The sequence below is a fragment of the Grampus griseus genome (assembly GCF_964374135.1).
Source record: "Grampus griseus genome assembly, chromosome: 1".
In the NCBI taxonomy this organism is placed as follows: domain Eukaryota; kingdom Metazoa; phylum Chordata; class Mammalia; order Artiodactyla; family Delphinidae; genus Grampus; species Grampus griseus.
In genome coordinates, this window is record NC_139017.1 from 23,606,446 (window position 1) to 23,622,506 (window position 16,061).

At 49.0% G+C, this 16,061-nt stretch overlaps 1 protein-coding gene across 1 annotated transcript in view; it reads right to left on the reverse strand.

The window, feature by feature from the left end:
* The window catches only part of ITPKB (inositol-trisphosphate 3-kinase B), a 97,227-nt gene extending 83,333 nt beyond the window's left edge, over positions 1-13,894 (reverse strand). The window contains exons 1-2 of the mRNA XM_082670829.1: positions 13,622-13,894; positions 10,126-12,248 (exon numbers count right to left, since the gene is read on the reverse strand). Coding sequence (XP_082526955.1) covers positions 10,126-12,036 — 1,911 coding nt within the window. The 5' untranslated portion in view covers positions 12,037-12,248; positions 13,622-13,894. The remainder of the gene's footprint in view (positions 1-10,125; positions 12,249-13,621) is intronic.
* Between the last annotated feature and the right edge of the window lie 2,167 nt (positions 13,895-16,061).

Genomic DNA, 16,061 nt, shown 5'->3' on the forward strand with positions numbered 1-16,061 from the left:
CTGCAGACGGTGGATAAATGCCTGCTGCTTGGCAGCCACGGGGGTGCCACGTCCGCCTCTCAACGTGGGCAGCCACCAGAAGGGAGGTCCAGCCCTGTGAAAGGGTTTCGGGATCTAGCCCAGGGCCCGGCCATACTTAGGAAGTGCCCAGGAAACAGCTGCTGAATGTAATGTCTGCTTTAAAAAAACCCAAGACTGCCGAATTCCTCCCTTTCACTTTCCAGGACACGGAAGGGAAAACCACAACTCGGTATTGGAAAAATCAATGCTCCCGTTAAGCATCCTCGGACTCTGGATGGAGCGGAGTCTGCTCTCAATTATTCAGGAGCTGACAGACCTGCTCCAGGAACATCAGACCCCTGCTCTGTGGCCCCTCCTCGCTCCCTCCAGCCTTTCCTCAGGTCCATCACATTCGCATCTCCATGGACCAGTTAGCAAACCACAGGGGCATGAAGCTTCGTCCACAGTCAGCACTGGCTTCGATGGTCCCTTGGGCAGGAGGCGGCGCTACTGAGCAGCTGCAGTGTGGAAATAGGATGTAATTCCGAACGTCTACTCATCCCTGCTCCCCGGGCCCACTGCCACGCCCACGTCAGAACTGGCTCTGCTGTGGACATAGAGGTTGTTTCTGACAGAGTCCTTAGCAATTTCTCTTTCAGCAACACAGATGTGGGAATATCTTGCACTGGTGCAGTGATTGCCCTGGTCCATCCTCTTCTGGGAAAGCTTTAAAAACAACATCACAGTTGTACACCTGAAACTAATATAATATTATAAGGCAATATTACACGTCAATTACAAAAATAAAATAGATCACTGTTTATTAAAAAACAACAAGTATACTTAGAGTGTGCATGACAGAAATAAACAAATGAGTACTGTAGAAATCAAGAGAAAATCTGGGGGGAAAAGGCAACATCATAGTACTCGTGAAAAAAAAATTTAAGTGGGAAAGAATACACCCTCAAAATGACTCTACAAACACGATCTCATTTAAGACTCACAAAGTCCACATGATGTAGGAAGATTATCGATGCACCCATTTTACAGATGAGGACACCAAAGCCCAAAGAGGCCAAGCACCGAATCTGAGAGTCCTAGTCTTCCCAGCACACTGCACTCCTAGAGTATGCCCAGGAAAGTTCTCAGAGAAGGTCTTACATGTCCTAAATTACTTGGAATTAGCAAGATGCTGAATACTAATGAGTACTTAAATGCTGTGACAATGATGATGACAACGGTGAAGAGGAGGAAAAGGTTTCAATGGCCTCATACAGACTAAAATATCAATTATAACGCATTCAAAATGTCTCCGACGTTAGCATAGTTTTGTATCCGTAAGGATTTTTCAGTAGTTTCTCAAACCAGTGTCTTCCCAACCTCCCAGCTTGAACATACAGCAACCAATTTTCCTACCCTTGGCTTAGCAACCTGGGTCTCAGGATCTGCTGTCCCAACAAAACCTCCTAGCCATTTCTTAAGTTACTGGCTGCGGCTGGATTTTCCACTTGACATTGTTAATAGATTAAACTGTTTATCTCATTGTCATACACAGGCCTTTTCAGTTTCCTGCTAATAGATTCACGTTAGATAAGGATTACAGAAGTGATACTCCCTGAGTTCCTCTCCATACCCCAGCCGGTCTCCTTTCCCCATAGTTATGAGATGTATTGTATTAAACCTACTCTCCAGATAGCTAACTTGCAAAAAGAAAATCTTACACACCCATGTATAGCAGAGGATTAGCCAAACACCAGCTCCTGCACGACTGTGGAAGAAGCACTTAACACAAGATCCTGCTGAATTATACATTTTACGACTCAGTCATCAATTACCATAGAGAAGAAGAAAACAAATTGAGCTGAGCCTGGAAAGAATGTCAGTGCAATTGGAAAAACACTCGCTGGGAACCGCCTGGGGGTGCAGGGACCTCCCCGGTAACTGCCGGGGTCCCACCAACTCTCAGCATACCAAGAGAAGTTGCCAGGTGAGCCGGTGGATAGCAAATCCCTCCGTCCCAGGGCACACGGAAGACTCCCCATAGTGAATGAAAATATTGAGCACTGCTAATATAAAATGTATTACAGCTTCTTCTTGGAAGAACAATAAACAATCAGTTTATTTCTCCTGATTAAATGGAATGGGGGGGCAGGATGCAGAGGACCCATTAAGAAGGGTAAAGAAAGAAAACAACTGTCACAGCCCCCAAAGCCCAAGGCCAAAGTACCTCATTCCTGCCCTCCGGATGCATTAAGACCAATTTTATAAACATGAGCGAATGGACCAGACCACCCTTTCGGCAAGCTCTCCAAGGACAGAGCCTTACCAGGCCTCACAATACATATATCATCTCTGGGTTAGGCGAACCCTAATCTTAGTCACCAGGTCAATGGAAATGATCTCAATGTCTTTGTCTGAGATGCTGTATCATTTTATTTTCCCTTTCCACCCAGAATCTTACCACAAAGTTAAAATGCTAGATTCACAGGATAACAGTGACCTTCAAGAGGGTGGAGTCTCTTCAGTTGAATACTGGTTACCACCAGGTCGAATGAGAAGTTTTTTCCTACTCATTCTGAGATGGGAAAATAAAAACATAAAAAACAACAAGTATACTTAGAGTGTACAACAAGTATACTCCCCCTCCACGCTCCCCCCTACCCCATCAAATCATACATACATATGAACTACAGAGGTTCATCCCGCTTTTGCTTACTGTCTGGAAAATTCGTTGGGTCCCTTGGAAGAAATTCTTGGTAGCAACTCTAGGATTTTGTTGAGGTGCCACTTTCACCACTTTTACTGTCTGCAGCTCCTACTTTTGGTTACTTATAAAACTTATCAGCTGGTTTGGAGCAAAATAGAAATACACATTTCAGGAAATAAAACATGTAGTATTGACTAGCGGCCTGAAGAGATACCTTTTGTTGAATGGGTTTCCATAAAGTGATATCAAGTAAATAAAATGCCCAAGTAAAGCTCAATGGAGGGGAAAGATCAGATCTCTAGGAGTGAATTCTTTTTTGTGTGTGTGTTGTTTTTTTTTTTTGCGGTACGCGGGCCTCTCGCTGTTGTGGCCTCTCCCGATGTGGAGCACAGGCTCCGGACACACAGGCTCAGCAGCCATGGCTCACGGGCCCAGCCGCTCCACGGCATGTGGGATCTTCCCGGACCGGGTCACGAACCCGCGTCCCCTGCATCGGCAGGCGGACTCTCAACCACTGCGCCACCAGGGAAGCCCTAGGAGTGAATTCTTAATGGAACTGCTGAGAAACACACCAGACAAGTTAGTCAAAAGCCTGCGCGTCTTGGCTTACCAGGGAAATGATGATCATAAATCATTCCTCATCAGAGAAAGCCTGGAGGGCCCTGCCTTCCCATGCAGAGCGGTCTTCCCTGCACACACACTGTGAGAAGGTATCGTCCCTGACCTTGTTCCCTGAGGCTTGTATTGGTCTTTGATCCCCAGCCCCATAACTGAACCAAAGGAAACTACACTAGGAAACAGAGACAGAGGGTAAGACCAGCCTTCTTCTCAATGTTCCATGAAATACACTTCAGGAAGCTGTTGTGGTCCCACAATAGCGTGTGAATTCACGGGTAGCCTGTGAATACCGGTCTTTGAGAAATCCATTTCATTGCAGCCTTATTGGGTGAGGCAGAATCATCTTCCAGGACGGTACTGGGTGAAAGTGGCACCTCAACAAAATCCTGGAGTTGCTACCAAGAATTTCTTCCCAGGGACCCCGTGAATTTTCCAGACAGACACTGCCTCACCAGTACTTAAGATGTCTCCTAATTCCACCTCCACTAACATTGATTGAGCCTGTACCATGTGCCAGGAGCCATCCGAGGCACTTTTAGAACACTGCGTCCCTGAACTCTCATCCCCCACCCCGTGAGGTCATGCCTCCTCTCTCCATTTTTCAGAGGGCTTGCAGGCCATGTGCAGACTGGGATTTCACCCAGGTCTCCTAAACCCCAGTCTGGCACCCCTACTCCTATGGCAGGAAGGTCACAGGAATAAGCAATGAGCCTGCCTTAATTGTTCTTTTTTCCCTTTTTTTGTTCCTCCTCTCCCGGATGACTCGACAGTTCTTTTATGGGTAGATAATGCCGCAGAGCTACTGTCTATCATTCATTCATTCATCCATTCCTTTAACAAACATTTTAAAAACACGTCCTATGTTTAAAGCCAAGGTGGATCTCCCCAGGTGAGTAAGGACTTTATCCACTAATGAAGTTTTTTAAGGGAAAAGAAAAATGTAAACATGACTGTATTGAATACGCTCTGGCCTCGCTTTCCTCACCTGTAAAATGTGGGTATTGGAGAAAATGAGTTCTAAAACCTCTCCCAGACTCAGATTTATCTTATGATACTTATGTAGGTTATAGAAAAGAAATTGTTATTTTTTAAATTCTAAGAACAGAGGCCTAATTCCCTAATGAGATCATATTTATATCTATAGTGTCTTTTAGCCCAGGAGACCTGAATTGTCTTTAAAATAATAATACACCCCTGGAAAAATGAACGACCAGGTGTCTTGGGGGAACCACAACGAGATAGTTGATGGCAGAACTACAGTAAGTCATGTCTGACTACAGGATCATGGGACCAGGTTGGACCAGATTCTTCCAGACCCCCAGGGTGGCCTCCACAGTCTAGCAGACTGGACCCATCGGTCTGAGGGAATGCTACAATGCTGAGTGTTTCCATGTTGTTGGGGCCACCTGTAGTACCACACTCCTTAGTTAACTAAGATAACAGTATGCAACCACAGGAGGGCACACAGTCTCAAGAGAACTGGACATACAAAATCCCAAATATTCCAATGAGACAATGGAGGTTGGCACTCTAACTGGCTTTTCACATTACAAGAGAGTTCACAGTTGGGTTTGTTGCGATTTGTAAACAATGAGCTCCCAATTCATGAAAAATACATCATTCACAACGTCAATTCCACCCAGTCAGGAAAAAATCATTGCAAGGCACATTTGTCACGGACTGGAGGGAACAATGTGTATAGCTTACAATGCCAAGATCTCGTCTCTTATCAAAACCCATAGACCAGGACTTCCCTGGTGGTCCAGTGAATAAGACTCCACGCTCCCAATGCAGGGGCCCCAGGTTCGATTCCTGGTCGTGGAACTAGATCCAGCATGCATGCTGCAACTAAGAGTTGTCATGCCACAACTGAAGATCCCGAGTGCCGCAACTAAGACCTGGTGCAACCTAAATAAATTAAAAATATATATATATATAGATCCTTCCATGCTGACAGTGTGTCCACAACACAATTTAGAAGAGTTCGTGAGTTAATCCTGAATCACTGATGACCTGAAGTCTACAAGTTTTTTCAATCAAGATATAAAACTCTTACCATTAAATATTTTAAAATTCTGCCTTTAGACAACTACATTGAAACCCGACAAAATAAAATAAGCCTAAACAATGTTATCAATGCTCCCAGGAATATAAATAAACTACAGAGAACTAATCTAATCTGTAACTACATTTAACTGGCATGTGCCACCAAAATCAGAAAAGTGGCTCGGTAGCAATTTGGCGCTAAAAAGCAAAGTTCTGAAAATGCTTTCTGTAACACCTGAAATACATTTCTCTAAAAGCAGAAGCCGTCCAGTTTAATATGTTTTTTCTTGTTAAACCTAAAAGCCTGGTAAATCTTGAGCTGTGTTTTTGTGATGCCTCAACACCAATCTCTCTTTTTCTCTATGCCCCACCTTTATTTGAAAGGATTCAAGCTGGATGAATTACTTTTATCTTTGATAAAACGAGGTCTTTGAAGTGACGTTTTGGCTCTGCAGAGGCAAAGCCTCAGTTTCCAAACTGAACTATCTGAGGAGGCCGAAGCCCTCAGAGAACAATGCATTTTTCACTTGTCAGGTTAATGTGCTGGCATCCTACCAGCACAGCCTCTAATATCAATCAGTCTAACCATTAACGAGAATCTTGGGTATTGTACTCATTTATTTTGATGATACTTTTTCAATGTGAAATTACAAAGAACCATTCTTCCAGTTAAGAGAGATGAGAGGCAGATAATTAATGGATCTTAAGGAAAAGCACACAATTAAATGTGCCCAGTTTCGGCCTCGACTGCCCAAGGTCCACACCAAAGAAATCTTGTCACATTTCCAGACACCATGATACGTACTTCACATACAGCAGGTTTTGAATCAAATGTCTGGAATTACATAGTCACAGAGAGTTAGAACTCTACAGGCCCCCATGAGCTCGCCCTCACGCAGAATGCATATTTTAAAAGGAGGAATCTGAGCCAGAGCTGCAGCCCTTGGGTCCCTTTGCCCCTCTGAGTCTTGGTTTCCTCCTTCTTAAACAGATCAGGGTAACACCCAGAACCTCACGTAAATGACTAGGGGTTCTCCCAGATCTGAAAAGTCCTGAAGCCTTTCCAGAAAGATCCTGGCTGCACACCTGAGGGGGAAGGGTGCCCCATCTTAAGAAAACAGCATATGCAACCCGAACTCGTGACCCGATAAATCTGGACCTTCCATATTCTCTTCCAGATAAGAATTTCCCACTTAAAAGTACTTACCACCATATTCTTTTTTTTTTTTTTAAGTAAGTATCCCACTAAGGCTTTTAAATTTTAATTGGGTTTACCCTCAGATAAAAATTTCACACTTTTAAAAACCACATAAAACCATTTTAAACTGCTCGAATTTTTTTACCATATATATTAGTTAGTTTTTTACTTTAAAAAAGGCAACAAAACTAGTCAACACACAAAAAACTAAAGGAAACAAAATTCCAATGGCCCTGAAAAAATAGTGAGCACCAAGAAGGCAAGGATTTTGTATTATAATTCCTTAAATGTCCCCCAGGTAACTAGACCAGCGTTTTGTTTTGGTTTTTGTACACATGATTGCTAGTACAATTTTGGAATAAATCAAGAAAACCTATTTTTGGAAGATGCATGCTTATTTTAATTTAGCACTTTAAACCTGGTGTTTCAATGGCCCAGTTACTTTTAAATGGCATAACACAGGGAGGTCAAGAACTGTTGATTAATTTCTAGTTGTCTTAAAGAACAAGAGAGAACACCCTTCTTCCCCAGTGCAATTCGCTTCTGTTCAGATCTCAGAAAACCGTAAATGTGAACACGCCTGAATTTAAGCCATTGAACGCAAAGCACGTGATACAACTACCTGTGAGCAAATTTCAAGCGCCTGCTCCTTTACAAACAGACACAGAGGAGCAAAAACTCTGGAACACTCTATTTCAGAGACAGGCACATCTGAAGCCTGAGCTGTAGGAAAGGCCTGAAGCACTTTGCATACAGCTCCTACCCATGGAAGCAAATAAGCAGAGGCGCTTCTCAACACATTCCCTTTCAGTAAAAAGGCCTCTGCGAATTTGCATAATCTAAATGGCTAAATACGTTTCAGAGTGCATTTCCAAACAACCTGCTTTGCACTTTGTTTTTAACTACAGGGACATCTTCGAATTCCCCTACACTGGCGCTGGGACTTCTCACAGTGATGAACTGGCAGGGAGGCCACACAGCAGGAGAGCTAACCCAGCAGCCAGGCTCCAGGCTTTGCGGGGCTGTCACCTCTGCCTGCGCACCTCGTCACACAGTCATGCCTCCGCAGAAGCAAAGAACCGCCCGCGCACACGAGGCATGAAAGGTCTAACTCTGCTCAAAGACACAGCAGCACACTAAAAAAGTGTTCTCAGTATGGGTCTGAAGGTCAGGGGTTGGTTGTGTGACCGGAGGCTGAACATGCAATTTCCAACCTGTGTGTGTGAACGGGCTGCTGGGAGTGTATGTGTGAGGGTGCGTACAGGTGAGGACGGGGGCCCCTGAGTGCGGTGCTGCAGCGTAGACAGAAGCAGCACAGTCCGAGGAGAGGACCGAGTATCGATACTGTAGAGCCTCAAACAGCGCCGGCTGGGGTTTTATCTATAAAACACTGAACAGCCAAGCCAAAAGGCCCCGTCAATCAAGTTGTCTGGCCTTCTGTAGACAAAATATCAATCTCAGGTAATCAAGTGATTTTTGACTCAAGGAGCAGATGTTTTGGTGTCACAGATAAGGCTCCGCCGCAACAATCTGTATGTGAAAAAGAAAACTGAGCGTATCGTGCAAGCAATCAACCAAAAGCTCAAAAGTCCCTAGGATCCCATAATTTCCAGTTGGTTACCCACCCTTCCCCCACAGACACTCCCTATCAGCCGCACATGACCAGAGAGTGAGGCTGGCAGGGACTTTTTCCCTGGCCCTTCTCTGTGGGTGTCTGAAACCTTGTTTAAAGAAGGGAGGTAGGCTGGACCACAGGCAGGCCTCGTTGCCACCTCTGGACCTGTTCGCTACCTTGACACCACTCAACCCTCTGGTTTCTCAGCTGGCATCCCTCTGGCAAATGAAAAAAAGAAAATTGTCATCTATCATTATTTATCTCCCCTTTAACTCACTTCCAGACAAGAGCCCTTTTCAAACATCGGGACACACAAAATACTTTGAGAGCCAGCCAGTAGGAGCTGCTAATCCACCACTAGAAAGGGCAAATGGAAAGTTGGAGAACAAGTTAAAACAACTTGGCTATGCTGGCTACGCTCCAGGGTATAAAAAGCCAAAGGGAGGACTGGAACAGAGGACCATCTCATAGACCTTTAATTGTGGGCAAGAAGGCCGAGAAACCTGAGCCATTCCTTCAGTGAGAAGCATTTTCCACCTGCCCTTCACCACCATCCGTCCCCTTCCAGGTGGACCATACCTCCTCTAAAGGTGGTGTGCCCGTGCCAGATGCCCTGTGCTGGCCACAAAATGCCAGGCTGATTGGGGCCAGATTCTGCGTACATATTTGCCTCCCCATCATCAGCAGAAGGCGGAGTCTCATGAAAAGAAATGCCTCGTCTACAAAGATTCAGACTGTGATTTCTGAAGTGGGAGTATGACAGACACATGCTTTGGAGCCCAGAATAACTTAGAGCAGCATGTAGAGTAGAAATATAAAGTTCTCAGTTGCTGTGGTTTAAGTTACTGAGGTACAGCGAATAGTACTTGATAGTCAAGATTAAATCGGAAGACTACCTACTACAATAAAATGCAGACTTTCGCCCAAGGTAGCACAAGAACCCCTTACACGCCGAACTAGGAAATTCCCCAGACTCTGGAAAAGCTAAGAGAAAGTCCAGACCTTTTCAGAAGTGCTAGCTTCAACTCTTACATCTTTCATACGATGCTCTGATCCTCCTAAGAGTGAAAACAGCCTAGGACTGAGATGAACTGTGTACAGAAATAAACCCGTCTACCGCCATAGCCAGAACAAGATGTCAGTGTGCTGAATCACAACAGATGCACTTGAAAACGTACTTGAAATGTACCTGTACCAGCCAATGAGCATATCCATGAGGACGTATCTACCTTAGGGATATCACCCAGATGCAATTCAACCTAATGAAATGTAATATCCTGTTATTAAAGAAACTATCTGCTTAGCTCAAAGCCTAGTTTTCATTTTAATTCATACATCAAACTGTATCTTCTGCTGACCCCACAAATATTGCAATGTCCTGACAATTTCCTGAGGCTAGGTGATTGTTCACCCAAAAGACCAGCCAATGCCACATCTGCAGGTTTCAGCGCCCTGTTCCAGAATCACGTCACTCATTTTCCTAGCCTATTAGTAGAGTCTGAGTTAATTCGATGACATCCTTGTCAGTTCTCCTCTGCCTAAATGAAGCACAGAATTAAGTGTTTCACCTGATCAGACAAAAGCTACACTCAGCAGCTCTGTTCACTATCTTTGGAGATTCACCAGGAAGCTTTATGGTAACACTCACGAATATTATCTTCCCCAAAAATGAGTGGTGACCTACCAGAGATACCTTAAAAAATGTCTTTTAAGATGTACATGGAAATAACAACAGAAATGACTCCGGTTCACTGTCCAAGCTACAAAGTGCATGGCCAGTGCCTAGGTACCTCCCCAGCAAACACACCTGGAGAGGATTATAAGTTGTGACTGCCCCAGGGCCCTGGTCAGAGTCTTTCTGACTCAGTAGAAGGTAAGAAAAAGGGACACGTGGGCATGAAAGCAGCACAAGTTCTAGAAAAATCTCAGGGCAAGACCTACCACTCTGGGCTTCTGCTGGTCCAGGGTATGCAGGAAGGCAGAGTTGGGGTCCAGGCAGCGCTCGGGGTCACTGGAGATGTCCTCCTCCGAGTCCTCATAGGAGGAGGAGAAGCCAGTGGAAGACGCAGAGGAAGAGGACAGTTTCCTCAGCGGCAGGCCGCCCAGAGGGCTTCCCTGCACCTCCTCCAAGGCACCATCCTCCTGGGCACCCATGTCTGTAATGATGACGGCGGGGATATTGCTTCGGCTGCAGGCCTCTCCCCCGGAAGGCTTGTCCTTCTGATCTGGGGAGAGCTGCTCTGGGCTGGGGTGAGCATCTCTGCCCTGAGGCTGGCTTCCCCAAGTCCCCTCGGATTGTACCCCTGTGACACACGTCCAGGCCAGACCCGCTTCTTCCATGGAGCCCAGCCAAACCCTGGAGCTCCCAGGCTGCACACCCACCCTGTCCCCAGGAAGGCACTGAGGTTCTTTCAGATCTTTTGCTTCCCAACAGGGCAAAGGCTCCAGCATTCCGCCAGAGGGAATCCCCGCCTCCAACTCCCCCGGGCCTGGCTGTGCTGAGCTGCTGCCCCCAAGCAAGCCCAGCGACACAGACCCTTCATCCACTCTGTTGGAGCGCGGCCGTGCCTCCCTGGCCACTAGGGCCCCACTCTGGGTCCCCTCGGAGCCTACTGAGCCCCAGTCTCTGGGCTGCCTGAACCAGCCCGGGGCCTCAGAGGAGTCCGCTGGACTCTGCGCGTTCACAGTCCTCTCCTCTGGCCTTTTGTCCGCTTCAGGCGCCCCGGAGCCCGGCATGCCACCGGGCAGATTTCCTCTCCCCACCTTCCCAGGGGACTCTCCACTGCGGGGCCCGCCCCTCTCTGGGGCCGGACTTGTCTCACTGCCCAAAGACTGCCCCTGACTCTTGGACAGGGCCTCTCGAGGGTACACACCCCCAAGCTCGCGGGCCCTCTCAGACAGCTCAGTGAGGGCTGGGTCCTGTGGATGGTGTGGCCCAGTGGATGTGGCTCTCGCTGCCACTTCTGCGGCCATCGTTATGTTCACTCCGACCAGCCCCAACGGGGGAGCTTGGTAATTCTGAGTTCCCAAAGGAGGAGAAACCCTCTTGTCAACTTCCATAGCAATGGGTGAGCCACAGTGGCGTCCGGCCGGGACCGGCTTTCTCATTTTCACCGAAGCGCCTGGACCCTGAGCCGCTGATCCTGCCGGGGCAGCAGGGCCGGGGAAAGGTGCTACTCCCTCTTTGTCTTTCGAGAGGCGTTGGCTGGGCGTCCCTCCTCTTCTCCGGGAGTCGGCCTCTGAAGTCTCCGGACATTGTTCCCCCCAGGACTTTGTCCTCCGCCCCTCACTCGGAGCCAGGACCCTTCCTCGGGGCTGACTGATGCTGCGGAAGGGGCACGGGGAGGGCGATCGAGCCCTGCCCAAACGCGGGCTGCGGGGCGCTTGAGCGGCGGAGCTCTGCGCCTGGATGTGTGCCTCGAACATGCCCACTTTCTGGTTCACCTGCACGTTCTGCAGCTCGCGCTGTAGGATTCGAAGCTTCCTTTTGGCCTCCTCCGGCCCCGGAGGGGAGAGGGTACCGGTGGTCACCACCTGCTGCCCGTCGCCTCTTAGGCGACCCGCCCAACTCGGGCTGCCCACGCTGCTGCCGCTGCCGCTGCTACTATTCAGCCTGCGCCGGCCACTCCGCCAGCCCAGGGGGCTCCCGGGCTCCTCCGGCGACGACTCGGCTGCGGGGAAGAGGAAAGAGGAGCCACTCCCGGGGCTGAAAACGCTGCCGGGGCTCAACACGGCCCTCCTCGGCGGCGGGGGCGTCTCGCTGCTGCTGGGCCGAGGGCCGCCGCCGCTCTTCACCTGGTTGGCGCTATTCATGATCACCAGGCTGTTGAGTGCATAGCAGTACATAGCCATAGTACTGGGTCCGCCGCGCTGCCCGCCGCCGCCGCTCCTGTTCCGGCTCCGCCGCCGGCGCCTCCTCCTCCCGAGGCTCTCGGCTCCCGGCTCAGCCCCAGAGGCCCGGCGGCCGCGGCTCCGCGCGCGGATGGGGTGGCATGGCCTGGGCGTTGGGCGGGGGGCAAGACCGCGGGCTCAGCCCCCGCCGAGTTCCGTAAACAACAGCGCCGCTGTGGAGACACAAGGAGAAAAGTCAGGACCCTAGAGGGCGGGTGCGGGGGACGGCTAGGGGACTAGGACTGGGATTGGGATCCCCCAATCTGTCGGGGATCGGTGCCACTGGACATCTTATCTACAGGGGCTGTGCGGCACGGCGAGGACACAAACCCCGGGGGCCCTCGGTCGCCAGCTAGGTTGTGGGTGTGTTTTCCGAGTGCGCTCCCACCCTTCGCCCCAGACTGTGATGCGCTTGAAGGTCCCTTCAAATTCCAAGTTCTAAGAGTTGCCTCCAGAGCCGCGCGGACGGGCGGGAGACTGTACAACCACTTGATTGCTAAGCGGGCTATGTGCGGGGCGCGGCAGATTCCGAGCTCTCCGAGAGTGAGGACACCCCCTCCACCGTCTCTGGGTCCCCTCGGCTTTGCAAACACTGGTTGCATCGGGTATAACGGGGCAGCTCCCCCCACCCGCCTTGGGCTTCAGGATCTCCTCGCTCCACCCTCTCTGGCCATCAGGGACCGACTCGGAGGGAACCTGAGCTGGACCTGCCTTCCCCGGTCGCTGCCTGAGCCCGGATCTAGGAAGACCCCTGCGTGCCTGCCTTTTACCTTCCTGACCCTGGCCTTGGTGCTGTGTCCCTCGGCCTACGACGGCCTGGGCGCGCGGCGGGGCCGCAGCCTAGGCATTTTTCAGCACTGGCTTTGTCGCCAGTCCCCAAACAAGTGTGTATTGTGAGTGTGGGTGCGTCTGCGCGCGCCCGGGGCCGAGGCGCTGCTCGTCCCCTGTACCGGAACCAATACACGCCGCCCCCCCGCACGCTGTCGCCCCCCGCGTAGGGGTGTGTGTGTGTGTGTGTGTGTGTGTGTGTGTGTGTGTGTGTACGCGCGCGGACAGCGAGTCCGCACTCCGCACACCCTGTGCCGGAGGACGCGGCTGCCTCTGCGGGCTCCGGGACCCTTGCCCACTCGGAAGGACTCCAGGGTGTGCATGGCTGCAGCCAGGCGGAAGCCCGGGCTCTGCAAACCTCCCGGGGCCCCGCTCTAAGCCCGGAGGCGGCGCGGCCGAGTGCAGGGCTTCTCCGTATCCTGGGCAGCCTCGCCCGGCGCCAAGCCGGCTGCCCGGCGGCCGGAGCCCGTGGACGCCTGCAGCGCGCCGAGGTAGGCGGCGGGGAGTCAGCGGCCCGGAAGGCGAGCACGGGAAACGCCGAAAACTCGCTTCTCCCTCCTCTCCACGCCACCCTCCCCAATCAAACCCCCTTGCCCGTCTCCCTGGCCCACCTCTCTGCGCCTTTTCAGAACCCGGAACCCTCAGATTCGCTCCAGAGCAGAGAGAGAGGGGAAAGAGGGTTCGGAGGCGAGAACCATTAAAAAGCCGCCAAACTTACCTACAATTGCTCAAGATTCCCGCGTCCTGTGCAGACTACATGGCCCGGGGAAGCAGACCTCGAAGGAGAAAGATGGCTTTAAAAGTAAAAAAGCTCGTAAATGGTTTCCTCACTTCTTTTGGAAGACAAAAAAAAAGGGGGGAATGGGAAAAAAGAGGGAAAGCTCCTTGGCCGGGGCGGGAGATCCGGGCGGTGGCGACGCCGGCCGGCCCTGCACGCCCTTGTGGGCTGTTGAGATACTACCCCTGTCAGTGTCTGCTCCCTGCTACTTCAGTGTTTGTTCAATGTGCGATTAAAAAAAAAAAGTTGGGGCGGGGGGGTTTGGGGTGGAGGAGGGAGGAGGGAGAAAGGCGGGGGCTTGGGGGAGGAAAGCAGGAAGGAAGTTGTGAGCCTGTCTGGGGTTGAACTCAGCGGAACAAGTTTTTCTTTTCTTCTTTTTTTTCTATTGCTTGGCAAGACCGAGGGAGGGAAACACTTAAAAAAAAAAAGTTTCCATTGTTAGCTAACAACCAAAAAAAAAAAAAAAAAAACCTTTTAACTTCTGCGGGTTAAAGATATACGATCCATTTTCCACACCCTCCAGTGAGCCTCGCTGACGGCTAGCTTTATGAAACATTTTTTGAAAAATGTTTTTAATAAAGTTTGAGCGTGCATTTTAAGCAAAGCAAATCATGGGGACTTTTTTAACATTTAAAACGGGCTAAAGCCTTATATAAACGGTTTGTGTTCTTGTACACAAATATGCAAATTCGAAGAAGGTACTTTGTGGGCACCTCGTTGCAGAGTTGCAGATTTTAAATGCTTCACACTTGTATTTTGGAAGACTGGTTGGGCTGTGAGCTGTTGATGGTTTTGCAGTACAATTGCTAGTTGTATAAACACGCCTTCGCACTGCACAGTTTTCTGTTACTAAATGCAAATGTGACATTGGCATATTTTTGCACTCAGTTCTCAAGGGTATTTTAAGAAAAAGGATAGTCCTGGAACTGAGAAGGCCTGAGACCCCTTGCTCAGTCTCCTGCAGCTGGATGATTTTCAAGAGACTTTTTCCCCCAACATCAGCAATTACTACTGGGCAGGGATCTTACCCCATTTAAGCTCTGGTGCTGCAAGTGTGTTTTCCATAATTCCCTAAATTCTACACTACAGAATTTAGTGGAAAGAGGGAAAACACAGCTGCCAGGCTCAGGAAATGTAAAACTCCAAAGCCTGAATCAGTCCTAATAGTCTTATTAGCTAAAATTTAGATGGAAATTTTGACTTTGCTTGTGGCAAACCCATCTCTTGCTTGTTTATGTAACAATACTCTGTGAGAAAAGCTGCCTGCTGCTGCATCAGAAAAAAGACTCATGTTAAATCTGAAACTGAGATCTTCTAGCTAAGAATTCCCAGGAATGAGACACTTTTGAGTCCTACTTGTTTTTTTAACGTGCCATGTTGAAAAGACTGAGCCTGGATCCTCTCCCATCCCCAATGGGGCTAAATAAAAAGAGCCCAGAGTTTATTCAGGTGTTGACTCAGGATCTGGGCAGTTGCTAAGGCAGAGAAGCCAGCTCTACCCTTGCCCCTAATTCGCTTCCCCAGTGACAAGAAACAGGAGCTGCCAGTTCCCAGGAGACCCACTCCATGGAGCTTATTTCTATCATAGGAGATGCAAACACCCATGCCAGGTGTCATGGTGGAAACAACTGGAGGACCTAGCAGTGCATACAGTGAACACAGAATCTTAGCTTTCCAGCCTCTGGGAACTCTCACTGTCACCTCAGACATCATTGGCATTCCGAAGAATTGAGAAATTCAGGCTTCCTGAATGAAGAGTTCTTGCTCAGAACGCAGCCAGCAACTGGTCAGGTGTGGCATGCTGAAGGGATTCCTGCCTTGGGCTGGCGGTAGAACTAAATGATAGTTCTACCAGTCTGAAGTTCTAACTGTGCTACCAAGGACGGCAGGGATTAGGGAAAAGATGGAGCAAAAGCCATATCTGGAAGCCAGCATTGTTGGCTTGCATCTTGAAGCAGAATCTGGTAGCCTTCCATGATTTTAAATGAACAAAGAAAAAAAGTTATATAGCACTTATTATCCAGGCACTGTTCTAAGCACATTATAAATATTTACACATTTCAATCCTTATAACGACCGTATGAGATACATACTGTTATTACCCCCATTTTATAGGTGAAGAAATTAAAGCACAAAGTGGTAAGCCATTTGCCACATCTATTCAATATTGTACTGGAAGTCCTAGTCAGAGCAACTAGACGAGAAAAAGAAATAAAAGGCATCCAGATTGGACAGGAAGAAGTAAAAGTGTATTTATTGATAATATGATTGCCTATATAGACTATCCTATGGAGTCTACAAAGAAGCTACTAGAACTAATAAGTGAGTTTAACAAGTGTATTAGTTGCAAGGGCTGCTGTAACAAAGTACCATAGACTGA